General features: G+C 41.1%; 1 protein-coding gene across 11 annotated transcripts in view; it reads left to right on the top strand.

Annotated features, from left to right (window-relative positions):
* The window catches only part of SPTBN1 (spectrin beta, non-erythrocytic 1), a 270174-nt gene that overhangs the window by 240957 nt on the left and 15757 nt on the right, over nt 1-13460 (top strand). For all 11 annotated transcript variants that reach the window (XM_072635555.1, XM_072635566.1, XM_072635559.1 and 8 more), the window contains 9 exons: nt 1424-1648; nt 2063-2152; nt 2407-2688; nt 3578-3708; nt 5346-5550; nt 5951-6325; nt 9143-9387; nt 10994-11132; nt 12754-12838. In XM_072635555.1, the coding sequence (XP_072491656.1) occupies nt 1424-1648; nt 2063-2152; nt 2407-2688; nt 3578-3708; nt 5346-5550; nt 5951-6325; nt 9143-9387; nt 10994-11132; nt 12754-12838 (1777 nt within the window). The remainder of the gene's footprint in view (nt 1-1423; nt 1649-2062; nt 2153-2406; nt 2689-3577; nt 3709-5345; nt 5551-5950; nt 6326-9142; nt 9388-10993; nt 11133-12753; nt 12839-13460) is intronic.

The raw sequence follows: 13460 nt of genomic DNA, 5'->3' as shown, positions 1-13460 counted from the left end.
TGTTGCCAGGAGTCTCAAAGATGGCCATGAATTCCCAGAAGGAATTACAGGATTTTAAGCTCGAAGGGACCTTTAGTGTAATAAAGTCATTAATCATTTAGTCCAGTACCCCTTCCCCTCCCCGTACCAGACATGTTGGGTCATTTGCCCAAGGTCGTGGGAGTAAGTCTGGAGCAGAGAGACAGACTTGTTACGCATGTGACTTGAGGCAAGCCGCTGAACCTCCATGGGTCTCACTTCTCTCATTTGTAAAAATGAGGGCATTGGACTAGATGTTCTTGAAGGTCCCTTCCAGCTATAAATCCTATGATTGATTCTTGAACTATCTTCAGTTTTACAAAAAAGCATTTTGTACAGAGCTCTTGCTGTTTCTTCATGAAAAGGCTGATGCCAAAGTGAGAGAACCATGTGCACTGTGCAGTGTAGTGACCTTGTCCTTAATGTGTATCAGATTCGCTTGGGATGTGTGACGCTGTGTGAAAGATAGGTTTTTCATGGGCAAATCTCAATCATATCTCCATAACTTGTACATCCTCCCAGGGAAGTTGTTTCCTCCATGCTCTGCTCCTCAGCTCTCAAGATTTCTATCTTGTGTGAGCTCAGTAAATGTGTTGCATGAGTACGACAAATCTTGCTTGCATCATGCTTTGTGTGTGTTATTTATGGTACCATGTGTGCTCTAAACTCATCTTTACCTCCTTTGGGGTAAATACAAATCCATCTTCTGAAAGAGGTTTGCCAGTTAAAATTTTATCCAAATAAAGTAACTGTGGGGACGCATCCGGATAAACCTTGTCAGGGAGGGAATATGATTGGCTTTAGTTTTTTTATCATTTGTGTTTTAGTAGCCCACATGTTTGATTTGTTCAGTTTCACTATTGATTGTCTTCTGAAAAAGATGTAACTAGCCATTTCCTCCGTAGGACCAAGGATCCAATGGCAATAAGTTGTTTTTCTGACTAGAAAAGGTGAATAATAGTTAGGAGGAGTTACTTTTCTTGCTTTAAAAGAGAGAAAGAAGAAACTGCAAAACACAAACACTTTAAGTGAAATTAGTTCCTGGTATTGACTGCTGCTTTGTGAACAGATAAAATTAACTTAATCTTATTTGTGTGGCTAATTCCATTTCTGTTCCTCTTCCATTTCCACTGAACTAAGTAGACACTAGCCAATGGGAAGATTTGAATCTGTTCCCCAATTTCTAATTCCTAGTTTAAAATGCAAAGTAGAGCTAAAGCTATCAGCTGGCACCGAGATGTGCTAATGGCTAATTTGATAGGCAATCACCAAAGCCAGATGTTGCAATAGCCATGGCATAAATTCATAATTTCCTCCTTAGCTCTTATGCTTACATGCTTTATAAATAGCTGCCACCTGCCTCTGTTTTGTGTGAACTGAAGTTTTTTGCTGTTTCTTTCATCAGATACTTGAGAATCAAATGGATGTGCGGAAGAAGGAGATTGAGGAGCTCCAGAGCCAGGCCCAGGCTCTTAGTCAGGAAGGGAAGAGCACAGATGAGGTTGACAGCAAACGTCTCATTGTGCAAACGAAATTTATGGAATTGCTGGAACCTCTGAATGAGAGGAAGAGTAATCTGCTAGCCTCCAAAGAGATTCATCAGTTTAACAGAGATGTGGAAGATGAGATTGTAAGTAGAGATCTTGACCCTGAAGTGACATTTTATTGAGATGTTCCCTAGTTGTCCAAAAGTATTTATCCTTTGCATTTGGTCTGTCCTTCTGGTCTATCCTGATTAAGTGTTATCTATTAAGTATTATCTACCTAGAGTACAAAGCTCTCATAATTGATGAATATCCAGTGGGATTTTCATGCCCCCAGGGAGCAATCCAAGAGATTATATAGAACCCTAATGAATTTGGTGTCTTTCTTGACTTCTTTCCCAAAGAATGCATTTCCTGAGATACCCTTCCCTGACGTGTTTCCAAATCAGTTTAAGTTCTTTGGTTGACTTATAAGACATTTCCTACTTATCCACCTCATCATCTCTTCCAGGAACAGTCCTAAGATTCTTTGTCTGACTCCTGTTTGCAATTCTTTCTAGTTGTGGGTTGGAGAGAGAATGCCCATAGCAACCTCCACTGATCATGGCCATAACCTTCAGACGGTGCAGCTGTTAATAAAGAAAAATCAGGTAACTAGTTCTGCTCAGGCCAGCCTTATTTATTAAATAATTATTTTAATTTTACTTACTGTTCACAAGAATTTTTTAAAATTAAATTATTTGTTAATTATTTTAAATTAAATTATTTTAAATTACAAGGCAACACATGCATGTAAGGAGGCTTTGAAGGACTGTGGTTTCCTATTTGCCTGAAGTGTTTGGAATAATTGCCATGCTGTTGCAATTGAGTGAGCCCCTGATGCATATTCTCTTCTCCCACATAGACCCTACAGAAGGAAATACAGGGACACCAGCCTCGCATTGATGACATCTTTGAGAGGAGCCAAAACATTCTCACTGACTGTAGTAACCTTAATGCTGAAGCAATTAGGCAGAGGCTTACAGACTTAAAGCAGCTGTGGAGCCTTCTCATCGAAGAGACAGAGAAACGCCACAGAAGACTGGAAGAATCCCACAAAGCCCAGCAGTATTACTTTGATGCCGCAGAGGCTGAGGCCTGGATGAGTGAACAGGAACTCTATATGATGTCAGAAGAGAAAGCCAAGGTGAGAAGAATTTTGGGGGGTGTTCTCACCTTTCTCATAGTGTTGCTGGCCTTTATGAAGTCTTCATCTCAAACCTCATACTTCCCCTTTGATCATCTACAACATGCTACTCTTGTTTCTTGTTAGATTTTAAGGTCCCTGGGTACGAGAGGTTTTGCCCTTTCCATATTTGTATTCTTAGTGCTTAGCACTGTATGCAGTAAGCACTTAATCTTTTTTTATTGAAATGGATTTCTGTGGTCCTGACTACAACCATGACCTGTGTGTTCTAGTTCACAATGTGTGTGATTGACATTTCTGCCTACTAGGAGAGAGTTTTGTTCTATGGGCCAGCCATTAAAAGACAAACCAGATCCACTTGGTCAAAATTCCTTTTTTTTAAGTAGAAATATGCCAAAGCATTGTTTCCTCCCCCTCCAGTTGCTAAGATTATTGTAGTCTTGTCCATGTACAAGATAATCTTTGATCTTTGTGTGTTGTAATGCTCATTTCAGTGAGTCAGCTAGCGTTTATTGATCATGTACCAGGTGCTAAGCCCTTTGCTAAAAACACTGAGGGTAAAAAGAAGGGTAGAGAGCAGTCCGTATTCTCAAGGAGCTCAGTCTGATGGGAGAGACATCATGCAAACAACTAGATACAAATAGGATAAATTGAGGGCTGTCTCTGTTGTTTTTACAGTCATAAGTCCTATCTCCAGGCCCCTTACTCTTGTAGTGTTAGGGAAGAGGAAGGGAATAAGCATTTACTTAGTGCCTGTTGTATACTAGGCAGCGTGCTGTGCACTTTTCCCAAACATACTTGTTTGATCCCCATCATGCCGATCCCTTCTAGTGTTGACCTTGGCGAGTGGTGGTGTGTGATTGGGAATGCTGCTTCTTTTCATTTGCAGGATGAACAGAGTGCGGTTTCTATGTTGAAGAAGCACCAGATTTTAGAGCAAGCAGTAGAAGATTATGCTGAGACAGTGCATCAGCTCTCCAAGACCAGCCGGGCCCTTGTAGCTGACAATCATCCAGAGAGGTAAATGCCACTTTGTAGCTGGGTATTCTGTAATAGTAGCTTGCTTTGGATTGGTTGGTCTCTTTGCTCAAGCAGAAAACAAAATGGAACAATTAAGCTTGAATATCAGAGTGTTAGCTTTAGGTAGGATATTTGCACTTCATCTTTCTTATCAGTTAGTACCAGCTCTTATAAATGAAATAATTCCCTGCTGCCCCAGACCCTGTGGGGAAGTCCTGGCCATCATCAATGATGTATGTGTCTGAAAGAAGAAAGAACATTCTGACTTGCATAGGAATATTCTTTCAATAGGGAGAAAGGGTGGTGCAGAAGGAGCACTGGACTGATTTTAAATCCTGGCTCCACTATTCAGTAGTGGTATGACTGTCAGCAAATCACTGAGGGTTCTGTAAGCCTTAGTTTCTACACCTGTAAAATGGGAATGGTGCTTGTACCCTCTATATTACTGCTGGGGCGTTATGAGGGCCAAATGAGATCGTGGACATAAAATGCTTTGTAAATCTTTAACACACTCTTGAAATGTAAGCTCTGATGATTTTGGTCACATGTACTTGGGAATAGGCTTTTCACCACATTACTGACATTGTCCAGAGAGGCCTACATTTATCACATGCATCAAGTTCCATGGAAATAGAAAGAGGTGCAGAATAGGTCATGGCATTAGTAGATCACATTCCAATATTTTTCAAGAATTGTAATTTTCAGCTTTCTGTGTAGTTGTCTTTCTCTAACAAACAATAAGATTATATTCTTTTTCCCCACGACTAGCCTCTTCTTCTGGTCTTTATGACAAAGAGTATCTAAGAATGCGTGGCTATAATGCCAGGGGAAGTAGGGAAGAACCAAAACTCCTGTATCCTGGTCTGTTGTCCATTCATCCAGCTTTTATCTTTTTCCTTCTATTTAATCACTTTATTAATTATTAGCCCACCATTAACAATTAATAACTTTTAAATTAATTTATCAAGCACCTTTGTGCTGGGCACTGTACTCAGTGCTGAGGATACAATAAGCAGCAGGAACAGTCCCTGCTCTCAAGAAGTTTATAATCTAATGGATTGAGAATCCTGAGGATTCCAGGAAAGGGGAGGGTGAAGGGGATAGATCGAGAAGGATATCACTTGAAACAGTACAGTTAGAGCACTCTCAGCCATTTGATACATCAAACTGAGGTGGAAGAAAAGTCATGAAATTAATGAACAGAACACAATTCAGAGGAGGAAACAAAATGTGTTGCACATCAGACCAAATTATTATATGTTTCTTTGGTCATAAGAGGCTTTAAGATGGAAACACTTTATCGGTGATTTTTCATCAGTTCCCAGTGTTGAAGGAAATCCTGGCTTCCAAGGCCAAGAGAGTAGTAGACTATGTCTTTCCCTTCCCTCAGTCACTAGACATAGTGTGATCTTCTGCCTAAATAACTTTTGACCTTTTTATATATTTTTACTGTCATTTGTTACCTTATTTAATGTTATTCTTACTGCTTGGGGTTGGAATGTCATTTGGGGCTACTTCATTTTTCATCCCTTCTTTCCTTCTTCTCATCAGGTTAGTTCAGGCTGCATTCTTTCTCCCTCTTGTATTTCTTTCTGCATGGAATGTGTGTCTCAGCTCTGTTTCTTTTTGTCCTCCAGTGAACGCATCAGTATGCGGCAGTCCAAAGTTGATAAGCTGTATGCAGGCCTGAAGGACCTTGCTGAAGAGAGGCGAGGAAAACTAGATGAGAGGCACCGGCTTTTCCAGCTTAACCGCGAGGTGGATGACTTGGAGCAGTGGATTGCTGAGAGGGAAGTGGTGGCAGGATCCCACGAGCTCGGCCAGGATTACGAGCACGTCACAGTAAGTTGGGTGATGGATATGTGGATGATCGTGTGCTCTGTAATACATGTAGAAAGTTATTTGCTTTCCTAGAATCTAATGGACTGAAATAAAAAGGTCATGGGTTCTAATCTCAGTTCTACCCCCATCTATCCCACTGTGTCACTTACTTTCACCATTAGTCAAATGAGCTGGTAAATACATTGCCTCGTACTGATAGGATAAGGATGAGGGAGAGTCTTTTGGTAAACAACCTTAAAACGGAAAGTTATCACTTTTAATATTCATTACTTATACCTTCCTTTTTGATTTCATTCCTTTGTGGGAGGGCGGGGAGGAAGGGGAATTTTTGCTATCTAAAAATAAAGTTGATAACAATGGCGCCTTTGACTTTTCTATGTACTTGCTGTTAACATTTCAGATGCTACAAGAGCGATTCCGGGAATTTGCCCGAGATACTGGAAACATTGGGCAGGAACGTGTGGACACAGTTAATCACATGGCAGATGACCTCATCAACTCTGGACATTCTGACGCTGCCACAATTGCAGAATGGAAGGACGGTCTCAATGAGGCCTGGGCTGACCTCCTTGAGCTCATTGACACAAGAACACAGATTCTTGCTGCTTCTTATGAACTACACAAATTTTACCACGATGCCAAGGAGATCTTCGGACGTATACAGGACAAACACAAGAAACTGCCTGAGGAACTTGGAAGAGACCAAAACACAGTGGAGACATTACAGAGAATGCATACGACGTTTGAGCATGACATCCAGGCTCTAGGCACTCAGGTGTGTGTGTGTCTGTGATGGGATACAAGAAGGTGGGACCCCAGTACCAACGAAGGGTGAGGTCAAGTCTCCCCGTTGTTTAAAACACTAGCCTGGGCTGCAGTGGCCATCAGTGGCCTTTCTTGGGCCACCTAGTGGCTATTCCAAGAGAAGTTTAAAATTTTGAAAAAGAATTGGCTGAATAGAAATTGCTACAAATTTGTGGTTATTTTTTTTCCCTTATACTTCCTCTCTTGAGAGAGAGAGAGAGAGTGTGTACTTATTGCTTTTATCATCTGTGGCATTCCCTATTCAGACAAAATACACATGAGAACATTTGCCCTTGAGCTTCATCAAACTAACATTTAAGACCATTTCATATCACACTCATTTGATCGTATTGCCTTCTATGGGCCAAGTGTATTTAATTTGTACCCCTGAAAAGAGTTTGAATCCTCATTTCCAAGCTGTGCTAAATGGAATCTTTATAACAATTCCATAAGAAAGCACAGGGTTTTCGTGTGTTTTGGGAGATGGGCAGAAGAGGAATTGCTCATCGTTTAGTAGCTCTTAATGGGTCTTCTTTCCCTGAATTTTAAAAAACTTTTCAGTATTTGTTTAGATAATCATGTAAATAAGAATTTGAGATTTGATGGTTCCATTCCATTAGCTTCGCTTCTAATGGCAGATTTTGTCTTACATTCTTCATTTGGGGAAAAAAAAGTTGTCCTCTAAAACCTCCTTATGTTAAGGAGGCCACCTGGTTTTGTTATTATTTTTTATGGGTTAATGTTGATTCACTGAGAATAGTGTTCATGTTTGGAAGGGCAAACCAAGCCCTTGGCACCTCTCCTTTGGGGGAATGACAACAAGGGTCCTTTTCATGGAATTGTCCGTATCACATTATCTTTGCTAAAAATACCACCTACTGAATGGGGAGAGAGACACCAAAGGAATTATCACTCAAATAAAATAACCCATGACTCTTATCCAGACCAGTCCAGGGAATGGCCATGTAAGGGTAATGGGTGAACAGGCTTTGAAGTGAGTGCTGCTTGAGTATGCCTCCCCGTGCTTCTTTCCTGAGCGCTCCTACAATAATACCCCATACTCCTTTGCCTTGCATTATAGTTTTATACATGTGCCTTTTCCGTCCCTTTTTGAGGATGGGAACCATGGCTCATTCTTTGTAGTCCCACAGCTTCTAAAACATAATTGACACTTAACAAATGTTCTCCAAAATGAACTTGGAAAAAATCTTGGGAAAAATGGGTAGATTCAAACACTGCCTTAAGACTAAAATACCCTCAAATCCTGAAGGATTTTTTTTACCCTTTTGAAAAACTTTCACTGGAAATCATGGAAGCTTCCTGGTTCTTAATAGAAGAAATTCACAAGAGCTTTCAGGATGCCAAAATCTGGAATGTCAACAATAACTTACAAGTTATTAACTTAATAGACATTTTTCCCTCCAAGTCACCTTCTGTACGAGCATTGTACATTAGATATGTATTAATCAAAAGGGTGTCTGCCTTCCAGAAACTCACAGCTTAATTAACAGGGGAAAAAAAAGAAAATATTATATCCCATTATATACAATGGACTATGTGGAAATTAACTATCACCAAGTTAGAAGTGGAAGGTGACCATATCATCAATCCACTCCTCAGCCATCTACATCTTGTTACTTTATAGATCTGATGCTCTCCTCTTTTCCATAATGACAGTGCACAGTGAGTTGATTAACAGCTTAGGTTGAATGGGTTATCCCACACCACGCTTCAGTGAGACAGGTAGCTAATTATTGCAAGAATTTTCTGTGAAAATGATAAAGATTGTGGAAGTCTGTAAAATTACACAAGAAAATATTTGCCCTAAAGGAGATTTGTTCCTCTAATAGTATGTCCCCTGTGACCCAAGTGCATCTGATATGTATTTCTGAAGTGAATCTTAACTTACAGACCATGCTCAATGAAACCCTTACCATGATAATTATAATAGCCAAATTTTCAATAATGTGTCTGTTCCACAAAATGAGATAAACCTCAGCTATAAATTTAACAAAGATTACCAGAGGCCACGCCTCACCACAGTCATTTATCCCACCGTTTCTTCATATTCTCGCTCCCATCTGTCCTGTCCATTCTATTTCTTACTTTGACCTTAGCCAAGGCTTTTATAATCTTATATTTAAAAAACTCATTCCCTTTCTCCTTGGTCTTTCTGCCTTCAGCCTTTTGCCCCTCCAGTACATTGTTGTCAGATTTAAAACACCTGAAACAGTGTTCTTTTTCTCTTCTCACTTTACTGATCAAAAATTTTCAGTAGCTTCTCATTACTTAGCTGATAGGATCCAGACTCCCCAGCTTGACATTTAGTGGGCTGTCTACAATGTGGTCTCATCCATACCTTTTCAGCCACATTTTCTATTTCCTTCTCTCAACTGTTTCTGGGCCTTGTACATCCCTGAGTATAGCTCCTTCCTTCCCTCTACTATCTCTTTCATCAGGCCTTTGAAGTTCATCTCAAGACCTAGCTTATCCAAAAAGCCTTTGCCACACAGCTCTGAGCTTCCTTCTTTGAACGAGAACACTTAAAAAACTACTTTTCTCTTATTCTTAGTGATTTGCTGCCTCATGTCATGTTCCCAGTTAAATAGCAAGTTCCTCAGGCGAAAGGACTACTTGTATTTCTGGTATCCTTCTCTGTCCACAAGACTGTGTACTTTGTGTGCACTTTAAATGTTAATGTTTAATGAATTAAGGAGAAAGGAAGAAGAAAACGGCCGTGGAGACCTGAGCCCTGAATGAAATCTCAATTTTCTTTGTAAAATTCTAGGTAAGGCAGCTCCAAGAGGATGCTGCACGCCTTCAGGCAGCCTATGCTGGAGACAAGGCCGATGACATTCAAAAGAGAGAGAATGAGGTCCTAGAAGCCTGGAAAGCCCTCTTGGATGCTTGTGAGGGACGCAGGGTGAGGCTGGTTGACACAGGAGACAAGTTCCGTTTCTTTAGCATGGTGCGTGACCTCATGCTTTGGATGGAAGATGTAATCCGGCAGATTGAAGCCCAGGAGAAGCCAAGGTAATTATGTAAAGGAGTTTGGGACTGATCTCATCTGGGCCTCTTCCAATTCCCCTATCAGTGAAGAGAGGGGAGGGAATGATTCTGAGCCAATTTAATTGCAGCTCAATTTCCATATGAAGTTACTTGCTCAAAAGAGTAATATACCATTCAATATATATAAATCCAATCCTGAGACCTTAGGTATCATTGTTTTCTTAGGAGCCCTGGGACCTCAGCCACTTGCAAATGATTTTCCATGTCTTGAGAAGGCAGAATTCCTCCTTGTGCATCACATGACCCATCATAGGGAAGCTAATTTGGCAGACTTGCCGGATAGTGTCCCAGATTTCTCAGTTCCCTCTTATGCTCCTGTTCCTTCCTTTCTCTGGAAGTGCTCCTGTGCCCATCCCCATCACTTCTGTCCAATTGTATGTAGTGGGAGTGGGCTGTCTATTGGAAAGAATTCACTGTTGAATAAACTGCAAGAAAAAAGTTGCTCATAACTCTAATTCTCCAAGAGAAGGTATGTTAAATCACGCTGCCTATGCCCTTTCTCTGGTGCGGGCCAGTAGTACTTTTGTTTACCTGCTTGACGCTGGCATCTCCCCCACACCTATGATTGTTGTACCCTTGGGAATGTCCCTTAACATTTTTCCTGTAACTTCTCTTCGGCTTTTCCATGAGCACAAAGAAATGAGCAGAGGTTGTTCAGTTATCTGAGAGGATGCTTTTATTACTGCTGCCATTCACACTACAGGGACCTTTCATTACCTTTGGCCCATCCTGGCCACCACTGAAGATAGAGGCAGGAAATGTTATTGAAAGAAGGGTATCTAGAAAAGATTATGATTGACATGGACCAGGGCCCTCCAACAAGAGGTAAGAACATACCGCTACATTGTCAAGGATTACCTTAGAGGAGACAGCAAAGCCACATCAGCTTGCACTTTCCTCTTCATCTCTATCTCTGATTGGAGTGTCTAGCACAGTGCCAGCACGTAGTACATGTCTATTGACTGACTGAGTACAGTATAGTTTGTATTGAGAAACATGGGCAAAATGATCTGGATTGAGTGGTGGTTGGGCGATCCCGAATTCACACTTTTCCTGTCCTTTAGGTACATGAACCCATTCTGTGTTCAGACCATCACCCAACAAGTACTTATTAATCCCTTATTAGTCTAGGCCCTGGGAATAGAAAAACCAAGGCAAAAATTCGTTCTGCCCAGGGAGCTGTTATTCTGATGAACAAGCTGAGACATAAAATAGATTGAAATAGATATGAAATGGATACAAGGAAACTTCAGAGGGAAAGACGTCCTCCAAAAGATGGTGCTTGAACTGTCTTGAAGGAAGCCAGAAACCCCATAGAGATGAGGAGGCAGAGCATGGCAGAAAAGGGGGGAGAGCTAGTCCTGAGGCTTGAAGACAGTAGATAAAGCATTATGTATTGGGAACCGTAAGTAGGCCAGTATGTTTAGACAATAAAATATGAGGATGGGACTTAACAATGATGAATTTGGAAAAGCTAACTATACAGTCTTTTTAAAAACTAGTTACCCTTTTTAAAAAATATCCATTAACTTTCAATACAAACTAATGCATTTATTGTTTAACGTTTTAGGGATGTATCATCTGTTGAGCTATTAATGAACAATCATCAGGGCATCAAAGCAGAAATTGATGCCCGTAATGACAGCTTCACTACCTGCATTGAGCTTGGGAAGTCTCTCTTGGCAAGGAAACACTATGCATCAGAGGAGGTATTGTTAATATTCTCCTTTTAGCCCTAGAGAAACGTGAGGCAGGAGAGACCTGGGAAGATGCAGTACTGTTCCTGATCCCACCCTCATTGCAACTGAAAGGAGAACTTAAGAGTTGCTTGATTTCATAGACATTGAAGGGCATATTGCAGCCTCCCTCAGTATCTTGAGCAGGAGCATGTTGTAGTGAATTTGGAGTCTAAAGACTTGAGCCCAGATGCTAGCAGAGCACTGTGATCTCAGATAACTCACTTAATTTCTCTGGCCCTCAGTTTCCTCATCAGTGACATGAGGGTATTGGATTCTGTTTCTAAGGTCTCTTCCAAATCTAAATTTCTGATCCTTGAATGTAAAGACAGTGCTGGACCTCTTGTCAAGAGCTAGTCCCTTGCACAATTGTGAAGGAGAACAGATTCTAACTTCTCTACTACACCAATGCGAGAGCTAAGGCAGCTTAGATGAAGTACCAAGGTACACTAGGGGAAAAATGGGAGGCACATTGTACCATAAGAATTAAACCACTGCCATCTCAACTGAGCTGGATGAATGTGGCCCAGGACCCTGAACCTGGAGCCTTGAGTTCCCTCCAGTGCCCCTCCAGATCACCAGTCTTGCTACCAGCCCTATCCTCACCATGATCACTGAGGGGAGCAGCTGCTGTGGAATAAGGTCTCACTTTACTTGCCACCACCAACACCCGCTTCCAACTACCTTGCACCACCAAGCCCATAATCCCAAGGGCTTGAGAATAGCAGCTTTCCCCCAACTGCTAGTCATGTTTCCAGCCTCACCCTTGCTGCCACCATCCTGTGAAGTAATGCCTGTAGAGATAAGGCCTGGCACCTGCTTATGGGGGTATTACAGTCTAACTACTGAAGGCCCAAAAAAGAATGTTCTGCCATCAAACCCCTTGGCATCTTCAAATGGTTTTAGCATCAGAAACTGATAGGATTTTTATCAGTGGAAATGACATAAAAGATGCATGACCCTCTGTTCTGCACAGTGCCCTAAGGACCATGGAGCCTTTCTGTCCGTCTGTTAACTGCAATGTATGTTTGGCTTCTCCATTAGATTTTGGGTTCCTTGAGACCAAGGACTCTTTTCTATCTATGACCCTGCTGCTTTGCACGTCTTAAGTGCCTAATAATTACTTTTTTTGTCCCATTATTCCCCATCTCCACGTTTTCTGCTTTCCCAAAGTGTGAGTCCCTTCTTTCAGTCTTTCTATCAGAGGACTGTCAGTGAATCCTTACTATATTAACTTAGAATTATGTTTTTAAATAAGATTTGCTATACGTCTTTTTTACAGTGTTTGCATTTTAAAGGTTTCTGCTGGTGTTCTGTTCTCCCTTTGTCCTCTCCTTCCTCCCAAGCATCTGTTGGCTTTGTGGAAGGGGGTGGGGGCCCCTCTTTTCCCTAATAAATAAGAGAAGATGAGTCAAGATTTTCAATGTTGCTCTACGGCTAAGGGGGTTCCTTTTCTTACTATACCTAATACCTTGTAACCTCCCTTTAGCTTGTTTATTTCTTGATCCTGGGGCAGAGAGCGGAATAGCACAGCAGCTGATAAAGTCATAGGCTGCCTTGTAATAAGTTTGTTGTGGGTCTTTTTCTCATCTAGATCAAGGAAAAGTTACTGCAGTTGACTGAAAAGAGAAAAGAAATGATTGACAAGTGGGAAGACCGATGGGAATGGTTAAGACTGAGTAAGGATTTATTTTCTCTGACTTTTAAGTAAAGAGCATTTTCCTATGTACCTTTTTAAATGATTGTAATCCTTTTTGGGGGTATTTTTTTTCTTCAAATTACTTCTTTGTGTGTTTCTGAAAATACAATTTCTAAAGTGCAGAGTGTGTGATACTCTAATGCCTTATGTAGGGTATCCATGTTCTTGGCACGTTCAGCCCAATTCTCCACCTTGCTGACCACCCTGGCCTAAATGTCATAAATTCAAAGAAGGAAGTTTCCTTTACACTCTATAAAAGTGCCTTTTGGAGGACTTTGCTCCTTCAGTACGTTTCTAACCCTAGCCCTAACCTTGATTTGCATCTGGATGTATTGCTACTACAGCACCCTACCTTACAGCAAATGACAATTAAGCCAAGAGACACAACAGAGTAGGAAGAGTCCTGGGTTTGCTATCAGAAGATCTGTCCAAAACCCAACCCTGCAACCATGGACAAACAATTCTCTCCTGGCCTCAGACTCTTTCTTCATCTGTAGAAGTAAAGAGATTATACTAAGTGATCCTCCAAGTTCTAACTTCTGTGATTATAGCCATCTTCCTCTGTGTGGTTTGTAGAAGTTTGGTTGCACCAACAATTTAGT

This window comes from Notamacropus eugenii, chromosome 1, assembly GCF_028372415.1.
Source record: "Notamacropus eugenii isolate mMacEug1 chromosome 1, mMacEug1.pri_v2, whole genome shotgun sequence".
Lineage (NCBI taxonomy): Eukaryota > Metazoa > Chordata > Mammalia > Diprotodontia > Macropodidae > Notamacropus > Notamacropus eugenii.
The sequence above is the reverse complement of the archived record's forward strand: the minus strand, read 5'-3'. Positions and strand labels throughout refer to the sequence as shown.